Source organism: Phalacrocorax aristotelis, chromosome 12 (genome assembly GCF_949628215.1).
Source record: "Phalacrocorax aristotelis chromosome 12, bGulAri2.1, whole genome shotgun sequence".
Taxonomy (NCBI): Eukaryota; Metazoa; Chordata; class Aves; order Suliformes; family Phalacrocoracidae; genus Phalacrocorax; species Phalacrocorax aristotelis.
In genome coordinates this window covers 2,449,528-2,472,352 of record NC_134287.1, presented here as the reverse complement: position 1 = coordinate 2,472,352, position 22,825 = coordinate 2,449,528, and the positions used below count along the sequence as shown (strand labels likewise).

Below are 22,825 nucleotides of genomic sequence, written 5' to 3'. Positions count from 1 at the left end.
AATCTAGTGTTAGCCTCATGATTCTTCTGGTCCAATATTTATCTACAAGCTTTTTTCATTAATTTGCTATAAAGCAATTCCAAGTGAGCCTTATGGAATTTCTGGTATTTCTTCTTTCTGTGAAAAAAAATCCCCTCTGCTTAGAGTTGGGAGAAAGAGCTGGGAAAGTGTTCATATTGTGTCATTCATACAGATGATGAGTGGTTTTGAATTCATAAAATAAATATGCCAACAATAGGCCTTAATTTACTTACTTCTATATAGATCTATAATAAATGGAGATGGAGGGCAATGAAATCTACAGCTGCAAATATCCAAGATAAGATGCCACAAGTTGCCAAGAACTAGTACGATACCTCATTTATAATCATGTTTCTATTTTTCTCCACTCAAATACTTCAGTCCATTCTGGTTTAACTGGCAACTTCCTAATAGCTTGAGAGTTATATAATGTTACTGAAAAGTTAGTGTGAGATTGAAGAACAACGCATTTCATTTCAAAGCTTAATTTTTCAATTTACAGGGAATGAGAATTTTGGTGGAGTTTCAACTGATGATTTCTGTGGTTGCTAGTCTGGCATGATCCCTTTCTGAGCAAGCTGAGATCAATCATAGCAAAAATTTAACAACTGACAGGGCCAAATTAATCTTGGGTGCAACTCCAAAGTTAATGTAGTGACGTTACATTTTGGCCCACAACTTAGTATAACAGAAAAAAAGAAAACATCCCCTTAGTATTCTTTTACAACAAGCAAAACACCCACGTGGACCCAAACTACACAGCAGTGATCTGTGGAATCAGTTTATACAAAATGTGTCAGTTCTGTTTACTACCAGGGATTCTGTCTATGGAAATCAGAAGAAAAACTCCACTTTGAGTTCTGGTCACCTTCTGTGTTGGCTGTTGGGTTTTTTAAGCATATTGAACATAATATGGGATGATAACCTAAATGACTCTTTCAAATGAAACAGCTGAACAGCAAAATTCTCAGGAAAACCAGTGTTCTGCACTCACACACATTTCTGCTGAAGGCTGGAGGACAGAATAGGATTTCCTCAGAAAGAGGTGACAGACATTGGTATCTCCCTTCAGAAATGATGAATCTGAGAAAATGAGAAAGAGACATATGGATCAAGGAAATATGGAAAAAGGGATGTATCTGGAGAAATAAATTCTGCTGGATTGTTGAAATGCCTGAAGAAGAATGTAAGTGCTTACTGAGAATAAGAAACAAGAGAAGAGACTTCATGGGTTCAGAAGCAAGGCAGATAGAGGCAATAGCTCTCATTGGACCATGAAGTAAGACTGGAAAATCAGCAGAAGTTCCAGCCTCGCTATGCTAGTTATTTAATACAAAATACTACCTCTACCTACAGATCTTGCCTTGACTCTGACTGTCATGGCCACTACATGATCACCGGTGATTCAGAGCAAAGGCAGAGAAGGATCCTGTACTCCTAAAAGCATTCTGATCTACTACAAAAAAAGTCTGAGGAGGGTGTGGAATCACGGTCAAAAGAACATGTACACGCATTTACGCTTTTGCCTGGAGCTGCACATTTCTTGTAGAAGTTTAATTTAAAATCAAACAAACAAAAAAGTAAGCTTGGAAAACTGCCAAAACCTCTCCATCTCTTTGCTTTCGTCTATCCTGAAGAAGTCACCTTCACATTCAGAACACCTGCTCAGGGAAAGAATGCATCTGAAAGTATGTATTTTGTAGTATTTGCAGGGTTGAGGGAAGGATGGCAACGTGGATCCAGACCATTAAAATTGTAAGATCACACACTCGTGTATCTGATGGTGGAACAAAGACCACGTGGTCCAGAAAGACGACAAATAGACTGAGGCAAAAAAAATGCTTCTGCAACTTGTACAGACTTGAGAGGAGCTTAAGATGCAATACAGACTCAGTAGATGTGGGTCAAACACATACACTTCATAAGTTTTTACAGGGAGGAAATGCCCTAGCATTTCTGCCATATTTAGTATTAAATTTCTTTTTACTAGTATAAATTATCATCCTTTCCATTAATAGAACTACAGAATTTTCAGGAACTAAAGCTCTTCAGGAGATCCATTCATTCTTCACCCTACCTCAGGGCAGGATCAGCTCTGCTTAAATATCTGGAGCATCTTCTGTCCCACAGTACTTAATATACTCTGAACTTAAACCAACATCCAATTACCTCTGTGGAAGAAACACCACTGATCTGAGTCAGGCTTTAGTACATTAACAGTTGCCTTTATCCTTTACTGCAATGCTGCCCCTTCTGGGAAGGGCAGGAGAACCACTAATTCTTGCATAGAAACCATACGGCAGTTCAAAGAAAAAAAGAGCTCTATCCAAAACTGCAGGGGAACAAAAACCCAATAAATTTGAAATAAAAAGAACATGTAAATCTTAAATATTAATGAAAATGTAATACTTGTTGTGAGTTCTCTACCACTTGCACTTAAGAAAGCATGGATCCTTCATACAGCTGGCATATCTCAGGGGAGAGCTGTGACCACCAAGCGTACAACACTGGGCTGGGTTCTCCTACAAGCACTGTGCAGGAGGTCAGCCAAAGCTGTCATAAGGCTTAAGAGGCTAAGAATACTCAAGCTGGAAACACTGAGGCTACCTGACAGAGCTACTTGCTGGGAAAATGCTACAGGATCATAAGTGATCCCAACTGTCATCCTAAGGCCACAACATTGTCCCATACACAAGGGAGCAATGGGTTAGCCTTGACTTAGGGGCACGCTTGCCACCTACTGGTCAGCAGCTGCTCATCACGCTCCTAAAATATTTCCCCAATATTTGTCTAATCTAGTCCTCCACGTGCAGAAACCTTTCTGTACTATCAGCACAATACATCTTCCTCTCGTCTGCAGCATTACTCAGACCAAGAAAATCCTGGAAAGGTCCCAACCCAATTTGCAAGAAGATCTTTGCAAAACCAGCTGTGGTCATGGATGGTTCCCAGCTGCTGCTGCCTTTCCCCCACCCTCTTTCCACAGCCTTCAAATTCCACTTGTAAACAGGAGTCTGAAGATGCGTATTACAGCTGGCCATCTTAGCACTGATGCAGGGTCTATCATGGTACACTGCAGCCTCACCAAGCCTATCTAACCCATCTCCCATCCCCACTGCTGTTCTCTTGAAAAGCAGCAGTGTTTACACTGGCAACCGTTGCTCAGCAGGTACTGATCTTGCCTGTTAAGTGCATCAGGCTGAGCTCTGAACTTGTACCGAACACTGACCTCAGTGAGAGTCTTTGCTGCCTAGGAAGCAAACTGAGTAAAAGGACAGGGAATTCAAAGCCCAATAGGTTGCTGGCTGGAACTTAGAGAAGGGTGCCTAGGGCTGCTTGAAATATTTCCTTAAAATTTCTTTTGAACAGGAAATTGGATTTAACACACACACACCTTTCCTCCCTAAAGCTGTCTACTTCTGCTTCAGCCACGATCTGAGTGGTTTGATTGCCTTGTGTTCTCATGCTCCTGTAGCTTCCCTCTCCCACGGAAGAAAAGGGTCTGTATCCCAGGAAGTGCAATGGCCAGGCACTTGTGATGCATCCTCTCACTCTAAGGAGACATCTCTCAAACCATAACAGGAGCTACTGCAGTCGAGGTGAGCTCCAAGGCAGCATTACCAACCTGGATGAACCAGGTTTACAACAAATATGAGTAACAACTGGAATTTCCACCAGAAAAGTGTGCTTCCCTTTCTTAATGGGGAAAAAAAAAATCTAGCCTTTTTTCTTTTTAAATGACTCTGTGTTGTGGTGCGTGGGTCACTGAGAAGTTGAAAGTGCCAGCTGTAAAAAAAATAAAATAAAATATGGTCTTCATTTCAGGCCAGTGCCTAGTAACGTCACAGAATTACTACTTCTGCTAATACCGGCTGACATCTTTGCACTTAGTAACCTATGCATGGAGAAAATGCTCCAGTAGAGGCTTGCAGCTTCTGGGTAGCAACAGAATGGGAGACGCTTGTCTGATAATTGTCTACGCCGTCCTCATTACAAGCATAAATGGCGGACTTCAAGGTAGAAACACAAGCCTCTGGCTCCAAATAGACAGACCTGTCATAAACACATATTCTGAAAGTCTTCAAATATAGAAGAATAAATCCTGAACTCTCAGTGAGATAAAACCACAAAAGTGATAGGTACTCCTGACATTTTCATCACTGATAGGGATAAGGGATTAATATGCCAATACCTGTGACATGCCAAGTGTGTAAAGAGAAACCAAAGTTAAATCCAGTCTTGCAAAACACTAAATGTGAGGCTGAACAGTGCATGTGCTATCATATGCCAATGAAACTAACGGAAGAGGAAGGTGCTCTCTACCCCACACAACCACCCCTTCAGAGTGAAATTCATCTTCCACACATCTCAGCTAGCTGACACAGACTTCTTTTATAGCCAATTAAAAGCAACAGGCACCCCTAGAACACAGACCATATGAACAGTTATGGACGTCTACAGCAGGGTGGGACAATTGAACTGAGCGCGCATCTTCATTCCTAGTTCCTTACTTTCCGTAATTATGCCCCATTAATAGTGTGGTAGGATGTGAACAGAGGTAATTCTTGCTTCTTAGCAAGACAGACAAAATGAACTTCTGTCACTAAAGACGAAGGATGGGGAACCTGGCAGGGAAAAAAGGCTATTCTTGCCACATACTGGACTATGAGAGAATGTGGGTCCAGAATGGAGAACCAAGGTGAGAGCTTGCCCTTGAGCTGATGGGATGGACTGGGACAGTGAGTGCTGCTTCTCAAGAGGCAAAGCTTTCCCTGCCAATGATACACACTGCCTGATAGGCCCAAACTTTTCTCTCGACATTAGCCCCTTGCAGGACTCTGGATCAGCTCTGAGCATTCTGCTTGCTCTAACACCTGAACACCACTATGACCCTTTGTTCTTTTCCAGGTATTAAGATAATTTCACTATTGTTCAGAAAAACTGAAGAAAACACAAAAGCCTTTTTTACTGGCCGTACATCATTCGTGTCACACCATGTGATTTGGGATGGAATGTGAAAAGGGGTTTGAGAGTTCTGCCATCAGTTTCTATGAAAACCTGCAGCCCACTGCTCTCATTCAGTTAATTACTAATTAATAAGTTATATACTTAAGGAATGGCCTGGTATGGTCCTAGCTAATTGTGTAAGCGTTATACATAGCAAGGTACTTTTCTGAGCAAAAAATGAATGAACTATCCCTTCAGTAAGTAGTAACCATAAATTTGGACCGAAGCCCAAATTCAGTAATAATTTATGTTTCAGTTACTCCCCTGGAGTTTTAACCTTCATTATCCCTGCTACTTACTTTATTCTTAAAAATAAAGAGCCAGGCAAAATTCTTTTAATATAGATAGATCTAACCCTAAAGGGCATTAATAAGTTATTTTACCATAGAACAAAAAGAACAGATACTATTCCTGGTGACCTATATCCCCTCTTCCAAATTTCCTATGTATTTCCTACATTACGTTCTACAACAAAACACAAGCACAGGTCACAACAGTTCCTTTGCAGAGATGTCTCTAACTCCATAAGAAAACATTATCTGGGTTTTTTTTTTTTCATACAAAAACTGTTATTAAGGGTATGTAACACTATTTATATAACAATTATTTTAGCAGGAAGCTTAGATCTGCAGTTTAAAATCTTGAATGCATTGCTCTAACCATAGACTTTCTCCAAGCCCTGGCTTGCAAAGCTTTGACTTGAGCTATTTAAGAAGTAGAAAAAAAAAAGACTCTACTTGGCAAGAGCTTTAATTAGCAGAAATTTCCACGCTAGGAATATTATTCTGCATGAGCAGAAATTGCATAGCTCTTGCCTCTAGATGCCTTAGAGATGCCATTGATTGGCCATATTCAGAACAGGGGAATTATGTGACCCAGTGCTAATTTGAATTCCTTTACCAAACACATTTTTATTTCATCATCTCAGCTGCATAAAAGAGTCAAAGTACCAGAGCTTTAAAGACTCTGAATTCCTGCTGTTCTGCAATAAAATAAGGCAAGAAATATTAGCCATCCTGGTTGATTCCTTAATTCTTTCCCAACAATGTCAAAGTATCAGTGTCCTACAGGTTTTAGTGCAGGTTAAAGACTGATACAAAGTGTACTCCTGAATAGGACTTTGGAGTGAGTTAAGGAGAGAGAGAACGTTTTAATGGGACATTGGTCCAAAATAGCCCAGCTTGTTCCTACCTCCTGCTGCCTCTTCCTCCTTTTCACAGGACCTTGATTGTATAGAAACAGTACAGACAAAAACCACAAACAACAAAAGGTTCACTCACACCCCCAGTGGAGGTCATGAGCGTGCTACCATGGAGAGGGAAAAAAAAAAAGCATCAAAGGATGGTTTGGTTTATTTATAAGCAAAGATTAATTAATAGGAGGTTTGATACTTTAGCAATGTACACTTGGGCGAATTTGTATTTGCAAATTGTTCATTTCATACATTCAAGGAGCACAGAGCAATGTGGCCTGGTGTTAATTTTAAAAATGAATCAAACCTTTCTTTGCCACGATCCAAAAACTACAAACTTGTGGTTCAGAGGCTTTCAATAGTATCTGCTCAGATTTGACGCTCCAAGGTTAAAAAATCACAAAAGAGTGGTGTTATACAGAGCAACAGTAGCTTTTTCCAACAATTTTTCAATTATTGCATTGTGTACTCTCCAAGAAAAGTAACTGTCTTGGCTACTGGAGGGCAAGCTTTAAAAAAGGAGGCAGAATGAACAAAATCCCTTAAAACATACCACTCTGCTTATAGGTTGTCTTTAAAACTGCTATTCATTATAGCAGCATTTATACCCGCTGGGTGACTGTAAACTACGATTCAGAACTACCTGTGTCACATGATGAATAAGCGCAACATGCACCATTCACTTTTAAATCAACCCCCTCCGACCTAAGCCATGTAAATCCTTCAGAAATTCGCGCTAGTATTCTCCTCCTCCAGATCACATATAGAAATAGCCCAACGACGAAAGTTTACCCGTGCACAGCCCCTTTAACCCCTACTATTTAAGTATCTGTTGGGAATTATCAGTGACCCTTGTTGCACTCTTGGCGAGTTCACACTGGGTCTTCCAGAGCGCGGACCCACCGGGGACTTCTCTTTTCTCCGGGATCCTTGAAACAACCACTATTTACAGCGCTGTCTTTCCAGGACGGCGCCGTCAGCTCTGCCCATCCAAACAGAAAAGACCCTTCCACTTCTTTCCGCACGCCCGTGCGCACCCTTTCCTTCTCGCGCCGTCCCTGCCACCCACCCCCACCCCTCTTTTCCCACCGCCTGCCCGCCCGCGTGTTATCTATTTGCTTCAATCTTTTAAGAAACTATTTTTAAGCCCCCTGCCCTGGCTGGTCGCGGCGGCGGTGCCGGTCCCTCCGCAGCGCTCGCTGCCCCGGCGGTGCCATGTGTCTCCAATCAGCGGCTGGGCGCTAATTAATTTAGATCCTTCCCCGTTACGCTTTAAAGAGCGGGGAAGCCCCGCGCCGGAGGAATGCAGCGTCCCCTCCCGCGGGTCCCCGGTCCCCCCCGCACCCGGACCCCCGCCGCAGCCCCGCTCCCCACCGCCCCCGGCCCGCAGCTCCGAGGATTGGCCCGGCGGAGGCGGCATCAGCGGCGGCGGCGGGGGGGGGGGCCGTTCCCACCTTCCCTCCCTCCCTCCTCCCTCCCCGGCCCCGCCGCCCCCTCGCCCCGGTGCGGTACGGCACGGCCAACCGGGAGACCCAGACGCAGGCAGCGACCGAGCCGCCACCGCTCCGCGCCCGGCCGCCCCGCAGCATCCCGCCCCGCAGCATCCTCCCGCCCCGCGGCACCGCGCCGATGGCCGGCCGCCTGACCTGCTGCCTCCTGCTGTGGGCCCTGCGCCCCGGGGGCTGCCGCTCGCCCGCGGGGGAGGGCGCCGGCGGCCAGCCCGCCTGCCCCGTCCAGCCGCCGGCCGCCCGCGACTCGCCCTCCCCCGGCCGCGACCCCCGCGGGGGCCCCCCGCCGTCCCCCGCGCTGGGCGGCATCCCTCAGGACATGGTAGCTGTCCACATGCTTAAGCTCTACGAGAAGTACAACCGGGAAGGGAGCCGGCCCGGCGACGGCAACACGGTCCGCAGCTTCAAAGCCAGGCCAGGTAAGGAGGGTCGGGCGCGGAGTCGCCGCCGGAGCCCCCTCGCTCGTCTTCCGCGTCCAAGGGCCGGGGCTGTCGGGGGGTGTCATGCTGGGGGACCCTGGGGGGACTGTTGCTAACCACGGCGTCTCTCCCCTCTACTCCGCGGGCGGCTTCCCACCTTCCCCGGCCCCCTCCCCTCCCCTCGGGCATCCGCACCGGGGGGCTCCCTCCGGAAAGCCCCCGCCGCTGGGGCCGCCAGCCATCGGGAAAGGGAGAGCCCTTCCAGCGCTCGTCGCACCGACCGAAAAGTCTTTTCAGAGATACTTGGAGCACAAAACTAGTAGGGATCGCCCCAGACGCAGGTCCTCTCCTCCAGCTCTCCCCGCAGGCTCACAAGACTCTCTTAGGAAGAGTGCCGCCTACGGGGCCGCCTAAAACTGCTCGGGACCTTACATTCAAGGCGCTGCCTAAACCTGGGAAGACAGATGTCTGAGCTCCCTCTGCCCGGTTTTACTTGGCTTGATCATGAGGCTGGAAGAGCACATATGCTGTGTCAAATGACAATTTGGTTATCCTAGTCCTCAAAACAATACAGAGGAGGCTTGTGTAGTTAATACTCCTTAAATTTGTTATCCTTTGCCAAGGAAACCCAAAATACCTTTTCTGGAAAATGCCTTCCTCCTTTGGTTAACTCTTACAGACCATAACTAAGATCTTAGCTCTTAAAATAAGAATTATCTCAATTTCTAGAATGTAATTTCTGTTACACTGCCAGAAATACTTTTTTTTTTATAGGCACCTCTGATAGACTGACACTCACAAAAGCAAATTCTGAATTCGTCTATTTCTCCTACATGTAAAAGGCTGATGTATAGAATACAATGCAGCATGCAGTGTTTCAGGGAACGATTACTATAATATTACACAGTAACTCCTGTTCGCTACTGAACCTCAACTTGGATTTCTATCCCATGTCAAATGTAATATTAAAAAGTAATCACATTCAAGGAGGAGATCCCATGGAAGGGTAAGGGGCTAATGAAAATGTCCAGAAATCTAGGAGTTAGGATGTAAAACAACCACAGACACCTGGGTGAGAAATAAATCATCATGCTCAACATCATTAGCTAGCAGCTGCTAAGTGACAGGGGTTAGGAAGGAACTTCCACGGGGGATGGCTATTCCATGACCTCCTGCTATCACTCTTCAGTTTCTGTGAACTGAGCAGCTGATGCTGGCTGCTATCCAAGGCCCTGGACTACAAGAGTGATTTGGGAAGAATGCAAGGATTGTGCTATATGGTGTTTACTCATTTTTCAATGAATCTGCTGACCAAGTTACTTGCATCTAAGTGGTTTAAGTTCTGGCTTAAAACACTGAAATAGCAGCATTTTACACCCACAGATAGACTGTACTGAACCATTACAAACTAATATTATTTTGCTCACCTGTCAGATCATGAACCAAGGTAGAGATGCCTGGAATGGATGGAATGCATGCAGTGGAAATAAAGCACATCTCTGTCCAAAACTCCTGTGTCCCATCTGTGTGCCTTCTCTACTGATCCATCTCTCCCCAGTAAAAGCAGAAACTCCTCTGTAATGTTGCTTTGTTATGACAATAAACTGTATTTCTTTGTAATTCATCAACCTAGTGATGAACAGTCTGAAATAACCATAGAATGACACAAGATGGGGGGGTGGGGAGAGGAACCTTACCTGACAGTCCATTTTTTTTTATTTCCTCCAATAAATTCTAGTGTTTTCTTCTGAAAGAAGAAATTGGCATGTTCTAATAAGAAAGGTGGAATGTCTGTCCTTTATAAAATACGGGTGGTCATTCTGATCCTATTGAGATAAGTAAAACACTATACTGACAATAATTTCTTCTTCCTTATCCTAAGTAATGGAGTTCATTCTTTTAAATAAAGAACATGTACCTTTCAGAAAATCTGTAACCTTCTGTTCCTATGCTGCAGCTTAAGGTTCATTGTTAGGGGACACTCAAGCATCGTTAGTAGTTATGGGTGTCAAGATGAGGGCTCCAGAGGTGCATAATGTCAGTCCAGACTTAGTTTACTCCTTTGTTATATGTGTTATTGAGGTCTCCTCACCTACAGAGCTGTACTGCCATCCTACACCTCCCTTACAGGGTAGAGATAGGGTTGACTGGGTTACTGAATATGCAGTATTTCTCTGTATGTAACATGAGGCACTTTCTGTAGATATGCAAGTGCTATTTGCACAAGTTCCCAATGTAACTTCATGTTCCTCTAGCAGTACTTATCACTTTGGGGAAAAGTGCTTCACAAACATCTCATCAGCTCACCTCATCTCTACCTGTGCTCACAAGAGTACATTATTTCTCTGATAAGGAGCTGAGAGACAGTCTATAAAGTAACTTCTCAAGTTCATTTTTTCTTTAGGTGCTTTCCAGTTTTCAGCTGTCTGAAGTTAGTTACACTGTCAAGATGTAAGTGGTTTGACCAAATGTGAAATATTAAGTTACTGTCCAACTTCACCTAGGTTGCTGAGATTGAGGGGAACTGGCCTTCACGGCAGCTATCTGCTGCCCAAGCCATGAAACTTCCCCATAAACTGACTCTTGCAGCTCAGACTCATTCCATGAACACCATTCATCCTCTGTGCTAAATGAAGCAAAGGCCTTGGTGAGTAGTACAAAATAGCAGCCATTTAACTAAGGCTATATCATAATGCATATGTGCAAGAAAACCAAATCAAGATTACCCAGGGAATGGCGATTCTGGCCTCTAGAGCCTTGCTTTAACATAATTTCACAGTTTAAAATATCTTAAATTAGGTTCTCAGCATATTTCTTTCTCACAAATGCGTTATCAGAAATACCATGTAAATCTGTGTTGCTATTCTTCACTCACTGCAATGCAGCATTCTCCGATGTGGATTATGTACTAAAGGCTAATATTTTCTCTCCTTGGCCACTTGCCTTTTTTTTCTCTACCAATCCCTCGCGTGTATCCTCCACACATCTTGCCTGTATTCCTAACTTGAAGCCATCTACAGTGATCAGATGTAGATACAATCAGTAAAATGTTAACAGCTTTAATGTACACAGCTAGTACAGCTCCAGAGCAGACCTGGAAAATGTAACAATGCTTGGTTGACAGGTTAGTAAAAGCCTGAGCAATCTGACACAATCTAATAAATTTGACTATGTTCCATCCAAAATTCAAGTCTCCTCAATTCCTAAAAAGCCTGTACTGTCAGGCTTCTGTTTTTTCAGTAGCTGTAGATTCACAGATTCTTATCCTGTTCTGCAAAGAATTTTGACTTTTGAAGGGTTTGTTTCACTCTAGAAAGCAGAATTAAGTTAGATGAACCAAAACTCCCTTTCTCTGAGCTATCATTACAAGTTACCTTCCCATCTGAAACCCTGGGTCTCTGGTGTTTGAAACATCTTTGTCCCAGCGATGCATATGCTTCATAGTCATATCTACAGAACTGATGGTGCTAGGAGCATTCTTCTACTAAAAAAATATTAAAAGTTTCAACTGTATACAGGTCAGGTGGGGAGAGGCGGTGATAGAATTCTTCTTTTAAAAAATATGCCTTCTGAAATGAACAAACATTAATAACAGCCTGGTGTTCTGAAGGAAGTACTACGATTAGTCTCTTCCTTGGTCTGAGAAATGGGTTAGCAGCCTTGTGAAATTTATATGCTTCAAAGACTTGAATAGAATCTAAACTCTTCAGTTTTTCATAGTATGAGCTCCTGTCCTACTGATAGGAATCCTGGCCTGAACTGACAGAAACAAGTAGGTTCTCATCACAGAATATTGTGAAACTATTACGTGGGCACCAGTGCAACCTGTTCCACTTCACTGCATCAGGAAAAAAGTACATATGGCATAGGTGGAAATTGCATACTTAACCACTTGTATTTTCGCTGTCTATGTGGGCCTGGGGATAATGAACACCCTAACCTGCTGTGGTTTAGTCCAAATGACTGTTCTATCCAGCATAAACTGGAAGACAGCAAGCACCAATTTAGTGAGATGAAGCACTATTAATTTCCATCTTTCAAATGAAACTGTGCTTAAAAGGAAGAACATTCTGACAGGTGGCAGTTAACAGTACTGCCTTTCTGTTGTTGCCAAAATTTCTGTGGCTCATCACTCACAGCACACTGAAAAAGAAACCTAAAGTGTTTCTGGGAAGACTGGCTGTTGGGTTTGTTGGGTTTTGTTTGGTTTGGGGTTTCTTCCTCTCTACTGCCAGAGAATTTCCAGGTATGTCAAAAAGGGCTGCCAGAGGGTTTGTCCACTTGGGTTAGCTGAAGATGCAAACTTACCCACTGTAGTCCTTCGATGGACTCTAAGTACCAGTCTGAGCTTGGGAAAACAGGAATCACTTCTTGGTTCTGCCACCACTTTCCTGTATACTCTTGAGCTAGGAAAAGAGAAAAAATAAAGCAATGTTTCACAATGACATACTGAAGGCATGGTCTTTTGATTCTGGGATTATATTTTAACACACTAAGAGAGGTTTCTACTGTTCAAACAAACGTGGTGTAAACAGTTACTAGTGTAAAATTGGGCATCTTCCTTGAGAGGAGGGTAGAGATGTACCCCAAGCACAGATTAACTAGATTAAAAAAAGCTTTATCAAATGGAGTTTGAATTTTAAGAGTTGGCTCCTATTCAACACTAGTTGTCACTAACTTAAAGAAGATCAAAACACAACTCTTAGAAACCAAGTAGATTTCACAGTGCTTTAAACAACGCTCCTACACCATGTATACCGGAAAGGAAGATTGCTCATAAGAGTAACAGTCCCCAAAATGTGTCACACTGTCTCTCCAGCCCCCTTGTGAAATCTCTCTTGTGCACTGTTTATGGATGATGAGCTTCATATGCTGTCACCCACAGAGTTAGCACCCAGAGATCTTTCAGGTATCTTTGCAGTCAGCTTTAGATTAGACCATCTTGAATATTAACTGTAAACCCAGTTTTCAGCCAGTAATACTGAGTAAGGTACTGTTCTGAGCTCTGCCACAGGCAAATCTGATAGCTTCTCTGAGTTTGACTTTGTCGTAAATGAAATCAAAGCAAGGATTGCTTTTCTTGCCTGCCTGGAATGAAAGGCAGTCTGAAACTGCAAGTGTCTGGGAAGAGTTTTATCCCTCATGTATACAAAAGGTGCCCGGTGTGTTGGACAGTCCTGATGTTATTGTAATATTACTATTAAATATGGTTAGGGTTTCTTCCTCCTCTTATTCACCATAGTTTTAAGCTGAAGTGACAAGCTCACTATAACTGATTTGAAGTGGGTAAGTGAAAAGCAAAATCTCTTAATCCATTTATATAGGAATAAGGATTTGACTACCATTTTTGGGCTCAGATATTTATCCATGTTTTCCTTGGTCTCTTGCAGAATTCTTGGCCCAGAAGCCCTTGTACTGCTTCAATCTCACATCCATGCAGGATTCAGAGATGATCCTTGCTGCCACTTTTCACTTCTATGCTGACAAACGCCCTCGGCACCGGGAAGTGTTTTGTAAGCGGTCCAAGAACTCATCCTGCCGCCTCCTTCACCTGCCTCCGATCCTGCGGCTTAACCTCATTTTCCAAAGCATTCACCAGAATTCTGCCTACGCACTAGTGAAAGGGAACATCACTGTGTTTCTTCAAAGGCGAGGGGCTTGGCATGCAAAGGACATTTCACACATCATAAAAGAATCAAAACAGGCTGGAGAGCTCATTCTCTGTGCTGAGCTTGATTCTGGGGAGAAACACCAGGGCTTCCCTGAACAGGTCGCCAGTCATCTGCCTTATATACTAGTTTATGCCAATGATCTTGCAATCTCTGAACCTAACAGTGTGGCAGTCACCCTACAGCGCTATGATCCATTCCCTTCCAATGACGGGGACCCAAATCTATCCCCTAATGCTTCTACCGATACCCGAGTGAGGAGGGACACGTACCTCTCCAGCTCTATTCGGAACAATGAGTTGCCAGAAGTAAATTATAGCAACAATAAATATAACAAACATAACATATGGGAGAATGCCTACAAGTCCTTGAAACCAAAAGCCTCACGCAAAGACCGAAGGAGGAAAGGGCAAGAAAATACAGAAACACTTACAAAGTCTCAGGTGCTAAATTTTGATGAGAAAACAATGAAGAAAGCAAGGCGAAAACAATGGAATGAGCCAAGGATTTGTTCAAGAAGATACATGAAAGTTGACTTTGCCGATATCGGCTGGAATGAATGGATCATTTCTCCCAAATCATTTGATGCCTACTACTGTGCAGGGGCATGCGAATTTCCAATGCCCAAGGTAGTATGCCTTTTTGTTGTTGTTAGCTTGCAAACAGCAGATCTACTGTTCTGCCTATCCAAGTACTACTTTAGTTAGATTTTCCTTTAGATTTCTACCCTTTCCACTGTGTTCTGTTGCCTTGTTCAGCTTAAATAATTTCAGCAATATCGTTTCCATCAACTTATTCATCAGAGTGCAAAAAGACTCCAAGTTATCTTTAAATATAATCTGAAGAAAAATTTCTCAGGTTTATCTTACAGTTTTTATCTTATATCTTGAAACCATAGCATAAGGACTCATGCAGCTTATTAAAATATGGTTACACACACTAAATCATCAAACTACTCTGTTGTGGTAGCAGGAGTATACAGTATTATATGCTAATAATAAAACAAGTTATGGTATCAGAATACTTCTGAATCTCACTGGTAATACCTTTGGAGACAAGTGCAGAGGAGTGACACTGGGGTATTTTTAACTTTAAGAAACTGCTTGTCACTTTGAAAATAAGAATGCTGGTTAAGCTGATATGTGTGTCTTAAAATTCTCTGGGGCTTTTTAAACTTACTAAATTCTTAAGATAATCCTGCTGGAACAAAAAAGTCGACTTACCTGATGTGGCTGGAAATGCCACATAGCTGTCTGTAACGCTCTAAAGCTAGCGTACCAAATTCCTCCTAGAGAAGCAGTGTGAAATGTGCTAATAGAGAAGCAAGCATGAACTCCTGCTCCAATGGAATTTCGATTTGGCCCGCTCCCATTCACTTGCTCTATGGCAAGCAGTAGAAATTTTGGCAATCCTATGTAGCATGAGAATTATCAGTGCTTTATAGGGCTTTCATGTAATTGGGGAGGGGAGGATCTGAAGCACTGCATAACCTGCATGTTTAGAAACTGTAATTATTCTGCAATTCTACCTAGAAAGGGCCTGATTATTTATTCTACTGACACGTTTGCATGTGGTGTCTCAGCACATAAATAATGGATAGCATTTTACAGCAGAGAATTTCAAAGTTCTGAGACAGGAATCTGCCCTACTTTACGTACAGGGAGACTGATGTATGTTTGTGTTGAAATGAGTAGTATGATTTCAGGAAGAGTACATAGGCAGGCTAGTTTGAGTCCAGGAACGGTGGAAATGCAGACATCGTGGTAGGGTGTACAAATCTGACCACGTGCTCTTGTGTAGCTGGCCAATGCCGAACCACGTATGCATAAATTGATACATGGGCTGGTAAAAATTAAAGCTTGCACAGGCTCACATACAACTTCACTTTTTTGTTGTAGTATAAAGAGATCATGCAACACAACCATCATTTAACTTATCCAAAACAAAACACAGCCTGGGGATATGGGTCCTCTGCCATAGACCCACAGCCTGAAGATACATTTAACACATCTGGCTCCTTGTGAGCAAAACAGCACGACACAAAAGCTGACAGAACCAAGAAAGAGTAGATCCACTTCTATCTGGAATAGTTAAATAAGCTTATATTCCAGACTTATTTAATGCCTTATCTAGAAATATTACTTGCTATATAATAAAGATTCCCTTGTGAATCCAAAACACTTCAGTTCTCATTTTGATACTTGTTTTCTAAACAAATTAATGTGGCTACACTAGCATCTTGGTGCCAAACAAACTCAAAGCAAACAAACAAAAAAAGCAAACAGAAATTGAAAACCAAATCACAGCTACCTAGATTTGGGATTTTTGGTCTGACACACTCTTTTATTGGGTTTGATTTGGAAGGGGTCTACTTTTTATTAGCTTTGTCATTTTAAAAGGGGAAAAAATAGAGGCAAATTCACAGTTGTAACTTTTAAAAATAACTGTTTCCAAATGAACAGAGATAACTAGGGTGTCAGCATGAATGAAGCTTCAGGTCAGAGCATATTTACTGCTAAAAATTATGGAGAGAGAAATAGCTTTTGTTCTTGCATCTATACCCTAAGTCAGGAAAGCATGCATATGATCTTGGCACTCCTAAATCAAAGGCCAGATTAAGGCTATTTGTGAAGTCTTGGTCTACACAGTCAACTTGTGATGGGCAACAGATGCCTTACTTCCAAGGTACTCTTTTAGAACTGTGGAGGTAGAATTATATTTATATACCTGGCATGTTGAGAATCATCACTTTTTACACTGGTTGTTTTTTTTTTTAAAGTATCCGTACATCACTCTGCACATCTACTTGAATAACTGCAATTCTTATTCTAGATACAAAACAGCTCTGGTACAAATCTTGTCATAGCAAGTTCACCTACTTTAATGCTTATTGTTAGTTCTTATTCCCTGAACTGTGAGGGGGAAGACTAGGTTATATGGTTAATAATGGCTGGCTGCACTGCTGCATTTGCCAAATAAATGCTAGTCTTAAGTGTGGTAGAAGTAGGTGGGAACATATCCTTTCCCCAGTCTACAGTAATTAGAATTCTCTTGGTTTCATCCTTTTAAGTGTATCAGTTCATGAGTTTCATTTTGAGAGCTGAATTCAAACCTGAAAACAAAACTTTCCTAAAGCTAAGAAGTATTGCTTAGTAAGACATGGGGAATGTGGTGGTTTTTGAGGGGCAAATTCACGATAAAACAGACTTTAAATAGGGTGTAAGCCAGGCAGAAGGGGAGAGTCTAAAGAATTTCAAACCTGCTGTGTAACTGCTTTTTGGCTACATCATCACCCTTCTATTTTCTGAGGCCCAAAATGTTCCTGAGCTAGGATTGTCCTAGAGGTTAAGTAAGAGCAGAATTTGGCCTGCTGTATGTAAATTGGTAGCCAGCAATTAAAACATTAGCACTTCCTCAGTGCCATCACTACTGGGCATTCAACTCATCATTTCAAGCTTTCCACTTTAGCACATCGGTACAAACGCCAATGTGAAGGTTAGCCCATGATCACTGAATACTGGTGCCAGGTTTCCAGAAGGGCTGGAAAATTCGGAGCCTGGCTGAATGTGCGATGGGTGTGCTGTCTGGCTCTGCTGTGGATGTGGGGCTCAGGCAGCCAGATTGGGTACAGGGTAATAGTCTATAATAAGCATTTTTCTTTATGAGCATTTCTGTGCATAGTGTATATACTTGCAGGCATTAGAAACCTAATTAGTGCTGTTGCCTTGGTAGACAGCTGCTCACACTAGACTTTGCTCACATCTATTTGTTCTTTGCAGATATTACAGAGAGCTGGAGAAGATCCTAGTAGGATCTTCTGCAGGTTCATACCCAGGAACCCTGTAAATCAGTAACTGGCACTGAGGGTACTGATGGTTCTCCACTCCATGCGGTCAACAAATTCTGTTTCAGTAGAACATTAGGATCTGTGACTGTTTCAAATAACAATGTGAAATAATAAAGGTGCTAGGAACACTACAGGAGATTTTTTTTCATAAAGGTTAAGGAGAGAACTTGATTCTAGAAGCTCTAGTTCTTTTAATTTCTAAACTGCAGTTGCTTAAACAAATGAAAGTTACTTCTGTCTCTCTCTTGCTGTCCAGATTTGCTGGCATGGCCAATGCAGGTAGCAGCTTATTTCTACTTCACATGGCAGCTGTGACACTAATTCACTGCTGCTTGTTTGCAGACATCTTTGAAATCTAAAGATGAAAGGTGGCATGAGAAAGCAAGCTGTTGCTAATTATGCCAACGTACGCTAATTACAGAAAGGCACTTTCCAGGATTAGTCACTTGGGACTCGGCTATGGGGATGCTGCCCTGAAGCCCCAAAGGATCAAGGATGGACTTCACAGTTCTGCCTTGTAATGGCTTAAATGAGGTCACTTTAGTTAAGGAATATCTGAAAGCCTTAACAGCAATTAAGATTTGGATGTGATTTGCTGATATGTTACACTTAAAGCAAATGTATCAAAACTGAATTATCCTAAAAAATAGTAGCTTTGTTATACCCATGGACCGCGTAACTTTTCATGTTGAAATGAAAAATCATGTTTTGCATATACTCAATTATTATTTGAAAAACAGAGAAGATGTAGATGTTAGTTCTTCTCACTTGAAGTATCTGCTTCCATGTGGAGATGTGCAAAGCCCCTATTTGTTATCCCATAGATATAATTTTCCACCCGATATACAGCTTTGTACCAATAGTGATGAAGGAGGCTCAGAGGGGATCTCATCACCATGTACCAGTACTTCAGGGGCAGCTACAAAGAAAATGGAGACTCCCTTTTTACACGGAGTCCCATGGAGAGGACAAGGGGGATGGACACAAGTTGCTCTTGGGGAGATTCTGATTGGACACCAGAGGGACATTTTTCACAGTGAGGACAGTCACCACTGGAATAATCTCCCCAGGGAAGGGGTTGCCTCGGCCACGTTGGACACTTTCAAGAGTCGTCTGGACAGGGTGCTGGGCCATCTTGTCTAGACTGTGCTCTTCCTAGAAAGGTTGGACTAGATGATCCCTGAGGTCCCTTCCAATCTGGGATTCTATGATTCTTTGATTTCATGTGCCACATATACCAGATCTGTGCATAAAACACATGCAACTCTAGCAAAAAGCCCAAACAACTGATTTTCCTACTGTTACTGTACTTATTTTCTGGGACAGTATTGAAGCATGACAACTGAACAGGAGTCACTGGAGCTTCAGCCTCAGTGCCAGGGTGCATGCCGTACTATGGCCTCATGTAGCCGGAGTACATGCATTGTGTGCTACACTGAGACCATGACACAGAAAGGCTGCCACACCATCACCAGTAAACCTGGGCTTGACTGTTTAGTACTATTCAGTTGCTCAGACTACAAGGGTCAAGTGTAGCTTGTGAATAAAGGCTAAAAAAAAGAAAGTTTACATTTAACTATTAAACAGTATACTATTTACATATCTTAACTTTCTCCTTTTCTTATTCTCACCACTGTTATACTTAATGACTGCCTCCTGGTCTGAAATATTTTTCCTTGTATTGTTTACTGCATCAAGAAAATCCACAGTAGAAATAAAATTGTGGCTCAGTACCCTGTACAGTATATAGATATAAAGCTGCTGTGAAACCTCACTTCATGCTTTTACTGCTTTCACAGCCTTTTGTTTTCTTCTCCCACTTTGAGGCTAGCTCGGGGCGGGGGGGAGGGGGGAAGCCTGGTGAGGGAGCCAGAGGGAAGTGACAGAGGCTGCAGGTATGAAGTACTTGTTTGTCATGGGGTTATGATCAGAATGGCTCTGTCAGGTTGGTTGATTATTCTAGACTAACTCCCCCCTGTGGACATTACTTCTGGAGCGCTCCGCTATTTTAAAAGGCAGTAATTACTCCAGGAAAAAGTAACTAATTCCGGGTTAGCGTACATTAGGAGAAATACTACTGGATCATAGGGAGAGTTATTTTGGAAATTCCTACAGTAGCCAATTTTCCAAGTCAGACAAGAGGTTAAGAAAACAAAAGATAACATCTTACGACTGAGAAGTGTGCCCCACCTCAGTACTTTTCTCCTGCACGCCTGCCTCCAGCATCTAGTAGGTACAGTCAGGGACATTCTTTCTTCAGACCGCTGGCTGTGCCACCAGTGCCCTCCTCTGGTATTTATAAGGCAGCATAAGAAACACAAAATATCTGTTGGCTACACCCAGCACAGGAAAGCTGGAAATGTGAGGGCCTGACTGTGCTGCATGGCCCTGTAACTCAATCACATATATTCACTTTTTTGAGAAACAAAAAAAAAACCCAAATTGTTGTCATTTTCCAAGTCCATCTGGGAAAGCAACTGCTCATAAATGAAGCAATAACTATTTCCTTCTCTGTTTCAGATTGTCCGACCATCAAATCATGCTACAATCCAGAGCATCGTAAAAGCAGTAGGAATCATTCCTGGCATCCCGGAACCCTGCTGCGTTCCTGACAAAATGAGCTCACTCAGTGTCCTGTTCTTAGATGAGAACAAAAACGTTGTTTTAAAGGTATATCCCAATATGTCGGTTGAAACTTGCGCTTGCCGATAAATTCATACAAACACATCTTTAATGAGACCCACGCATCCTGCCCGACTACACTGGGAAAGCTGTAAATGGGAAATGAATCCACTTGTGCTGGTGAGTGAACGCAAGTCTACAATTCCTCTACAGAAAGCATGCAGGGAGACTAAAATGATCCACATGCTTACCTGGAAGGATATGCCTTACTGTCATTTGTCTTTCATATTCATCCTCCAGGAATTCAATACTATTACAAATATCTTCCTAACCCACGTATTCAAGACATCTGGTGTTTAGTGAGAAATTTAAGTGTAAAGTTTTCCATAATCAAAGGACTAAAATATGGTTTTATATGCTATTTTTCTGACTATTTTATCTCTTCAGTTAACCAAGAAGATGGGAAGTGAACTTGCAAAGGCAAGCTTATTTTAGAATATCACTTTTGTACACAAATCAAAACTTTTTGCCTAAAACACTCATACTCTTAATCTGCATATTTATACTGAAAAATGCTGTAATAAAGAGCTTAAAATGTATATTTTCTTCAGGATGCAAGTATAGTGCACTGCATAAGCTTTCATATAAACAGTATGTTAATATAGCCATTTTTGGTTACCCTTCCCTAATATATAATTTGTTCAACAAAAGACATATGTAATACCCCACACTTTTGGTTTGCTGTTTAATTTCTTGTTGTTAAACATATTCTCTGAGTAACACATACTATATAGTAATACGTTGAAATACTAAAAATAAAATAACCAAGATTTATATTTTTGTAAATTATACTTTATATCCTCTAGATTGTTACATGCTTTTAACAAAAGCTAATAAATTAAAGGTACAATAGTATCTAAAAATAGTTGAATTGTCTTTCTGCAAGTGCACTCTGTTACATTCTGTTAATTAGATGGAAACATGTAAATGCATGATAAGCTTGTAATAATGCACCTCAATATATTACAGACAGAAGGGAATACTCTGACATCTAGACTGACCTCCTGCATAGCACAGATCAAAGAACCTTGTCCAGTCATTTCTGCACCGTGCATTATGGAACTTCTGTTTTGAGCTTGGGAATGTCTTTGAAAAACATGCATAAATTTGGCTTTAAAGATTTCATGTGATAGAATATCTCTACCGGACTACAAGCAGTTGTTCCAAAAGTTTGTGCTCTTTGTTCAAACACAGTGGCTTAATCCTAGCCTGAATTTGTTGAGCTTTAGCTTCAATTCACTGGATCTTACTGTAACCTATTTTATTAGACCCCTTTTATCCATTATCCAAAATTCTTCCACTGTGTATTTTTAGTATATAGAGCGGGATCGAATTACATTTTGGCTAAGATTTAAATAGATACTTTGATTTCTTATTCTAAGCCTCAAAATTTCTCACAGTTCTTTTCTGAACCCTTTCCAGAACTTTCATTAACTTTCTTTTCCAACAATGAACATCAAAATGTGACACAATATTTGGCAGTGGTTCTGTTAGAAGTCTTTACAGAAATAAAGTCTCTGCATCCCTCTAACTCCTGTACAATCCTCTCTTGATATGTTCATGGTAGCCCTTGTAACTGCAGCACTCCCTTAAGAGCTGATGTTCCATGACTGTGCCTGTCAATTCTCTTTCTCAGTGTCCCTGCAGGCCAGGACACGCTTGCCATGTATTCCATTCTACCTGCTGTACAATAGCACGGGCAGACCAGGAGCAGAACAAACTTCTGAAGTCTGTGAGGTAGCACAGAGTGCAAGATACAGAGTGTTTCCTCCTCAAGAGACAGTCTAACCTTCTGTGTTATCTTACCCTATTAAGAGTTGTATCGTTTAGGGGAAGGATACTACGCACACTGCCTTCTGATGAACAACTAACTGGAAGGCTCCTATCCTGCTAAGGTGCTAGGTAACTCCTGCCACCGATATTCCACATTAATGTGGTGCAGATTCCCAGACAACAGAGGTGTGTAAATGTGGTACTTCCTGCTAACCGACATAAAAGCAAGATTCGTTGTGCATAGGAGTGTCTGCAAGGTTACTCTCGCAGCAGTTCTTGCTCGTTCCTCCTCAAAAGCTCTCAATAAGCAGTAGACAGTTCTAAGGCACCTCGTAGTGACTGCCAATTATGACGGCCAGAAGATCATGGGCCCAGCTATGCATTTCTTATTCTCCCAAAGTACTACAGTGATTTACACTGGAACTACTGGGACAAACCTTTGTATACTGTTGCTGTTAAAGGTCTCCCTTAAAAATTGAGGGATTTGTGTTTTTATCAATCATGAGAAACTCAACCACAGCTGACAAAATAATGCTAATGCATAAAGAAAAATTTAAAAGTTCTCAGAAATTCATCATTTATTCCTATGGAACAGCCATAAGCATAAAACTTTTCAAAGTATCTTAAGTCATTGTCATTTCTCTTCTCTATGAAAATCTACCCTTTTCTGTAGGTCTAGTCTTGCTCCCATTTAGCACCAGCTCTGA

General features: G+C 42.1%; 1 protein-coding gene across 1 annotated transcript; it reads left to right on the top strand.

The window, feature by feature from the left end:
* The first annotated feature begins 7,523 nt into the window (after positions 1–7,523).
* GDF10 (growth differentiation factor 10) lies at positions 7,524–21,200 on the top strand. The gene is made up of 3 exons (XM_075107547.1): positions 7,524–8,147; positions 13,538–14,445; positions 20,184–21,200. Exons 1-3 carry the CDS (start codon positions 7,850–7,852, stop codon positions 20,373–20,375), a joined length of 1,398 nt encoding a protein of 465 aa, XP_074963648.1. The 5' UTR covers positions 7,524–7,849; the 3' UTR covers positions 20,376–21,200.
* Positions 21,201–22,825: the final 1,625 nt, after the last annotated feature.

Bases quoted from the DNA above. Each gene is read 5' to 3' on its own strand.
- GDF10 (XM_075107547.1), top strand. From the start codon at position 7,850: ATGGCCGGCCGCCTGACCTGCTGCCTCCTGCTGTGGGCCCTGCGCCCC. The intron at 8,148-13,537 runs GTAAGGAGGGTC...GGTCTCTTGCAG, and splicing joins CAGCTTCAAAGCCAGGCCAG to AATTCTTGGCCCAGAAGCCC. The intron at 14,446-20,183 runs GTAGTATGCCTT...TCTCTGTTTCAG, and splicing joins GCGAATTTCCAATGCCCAAG to ATTGTCCGACCATCAAATCA.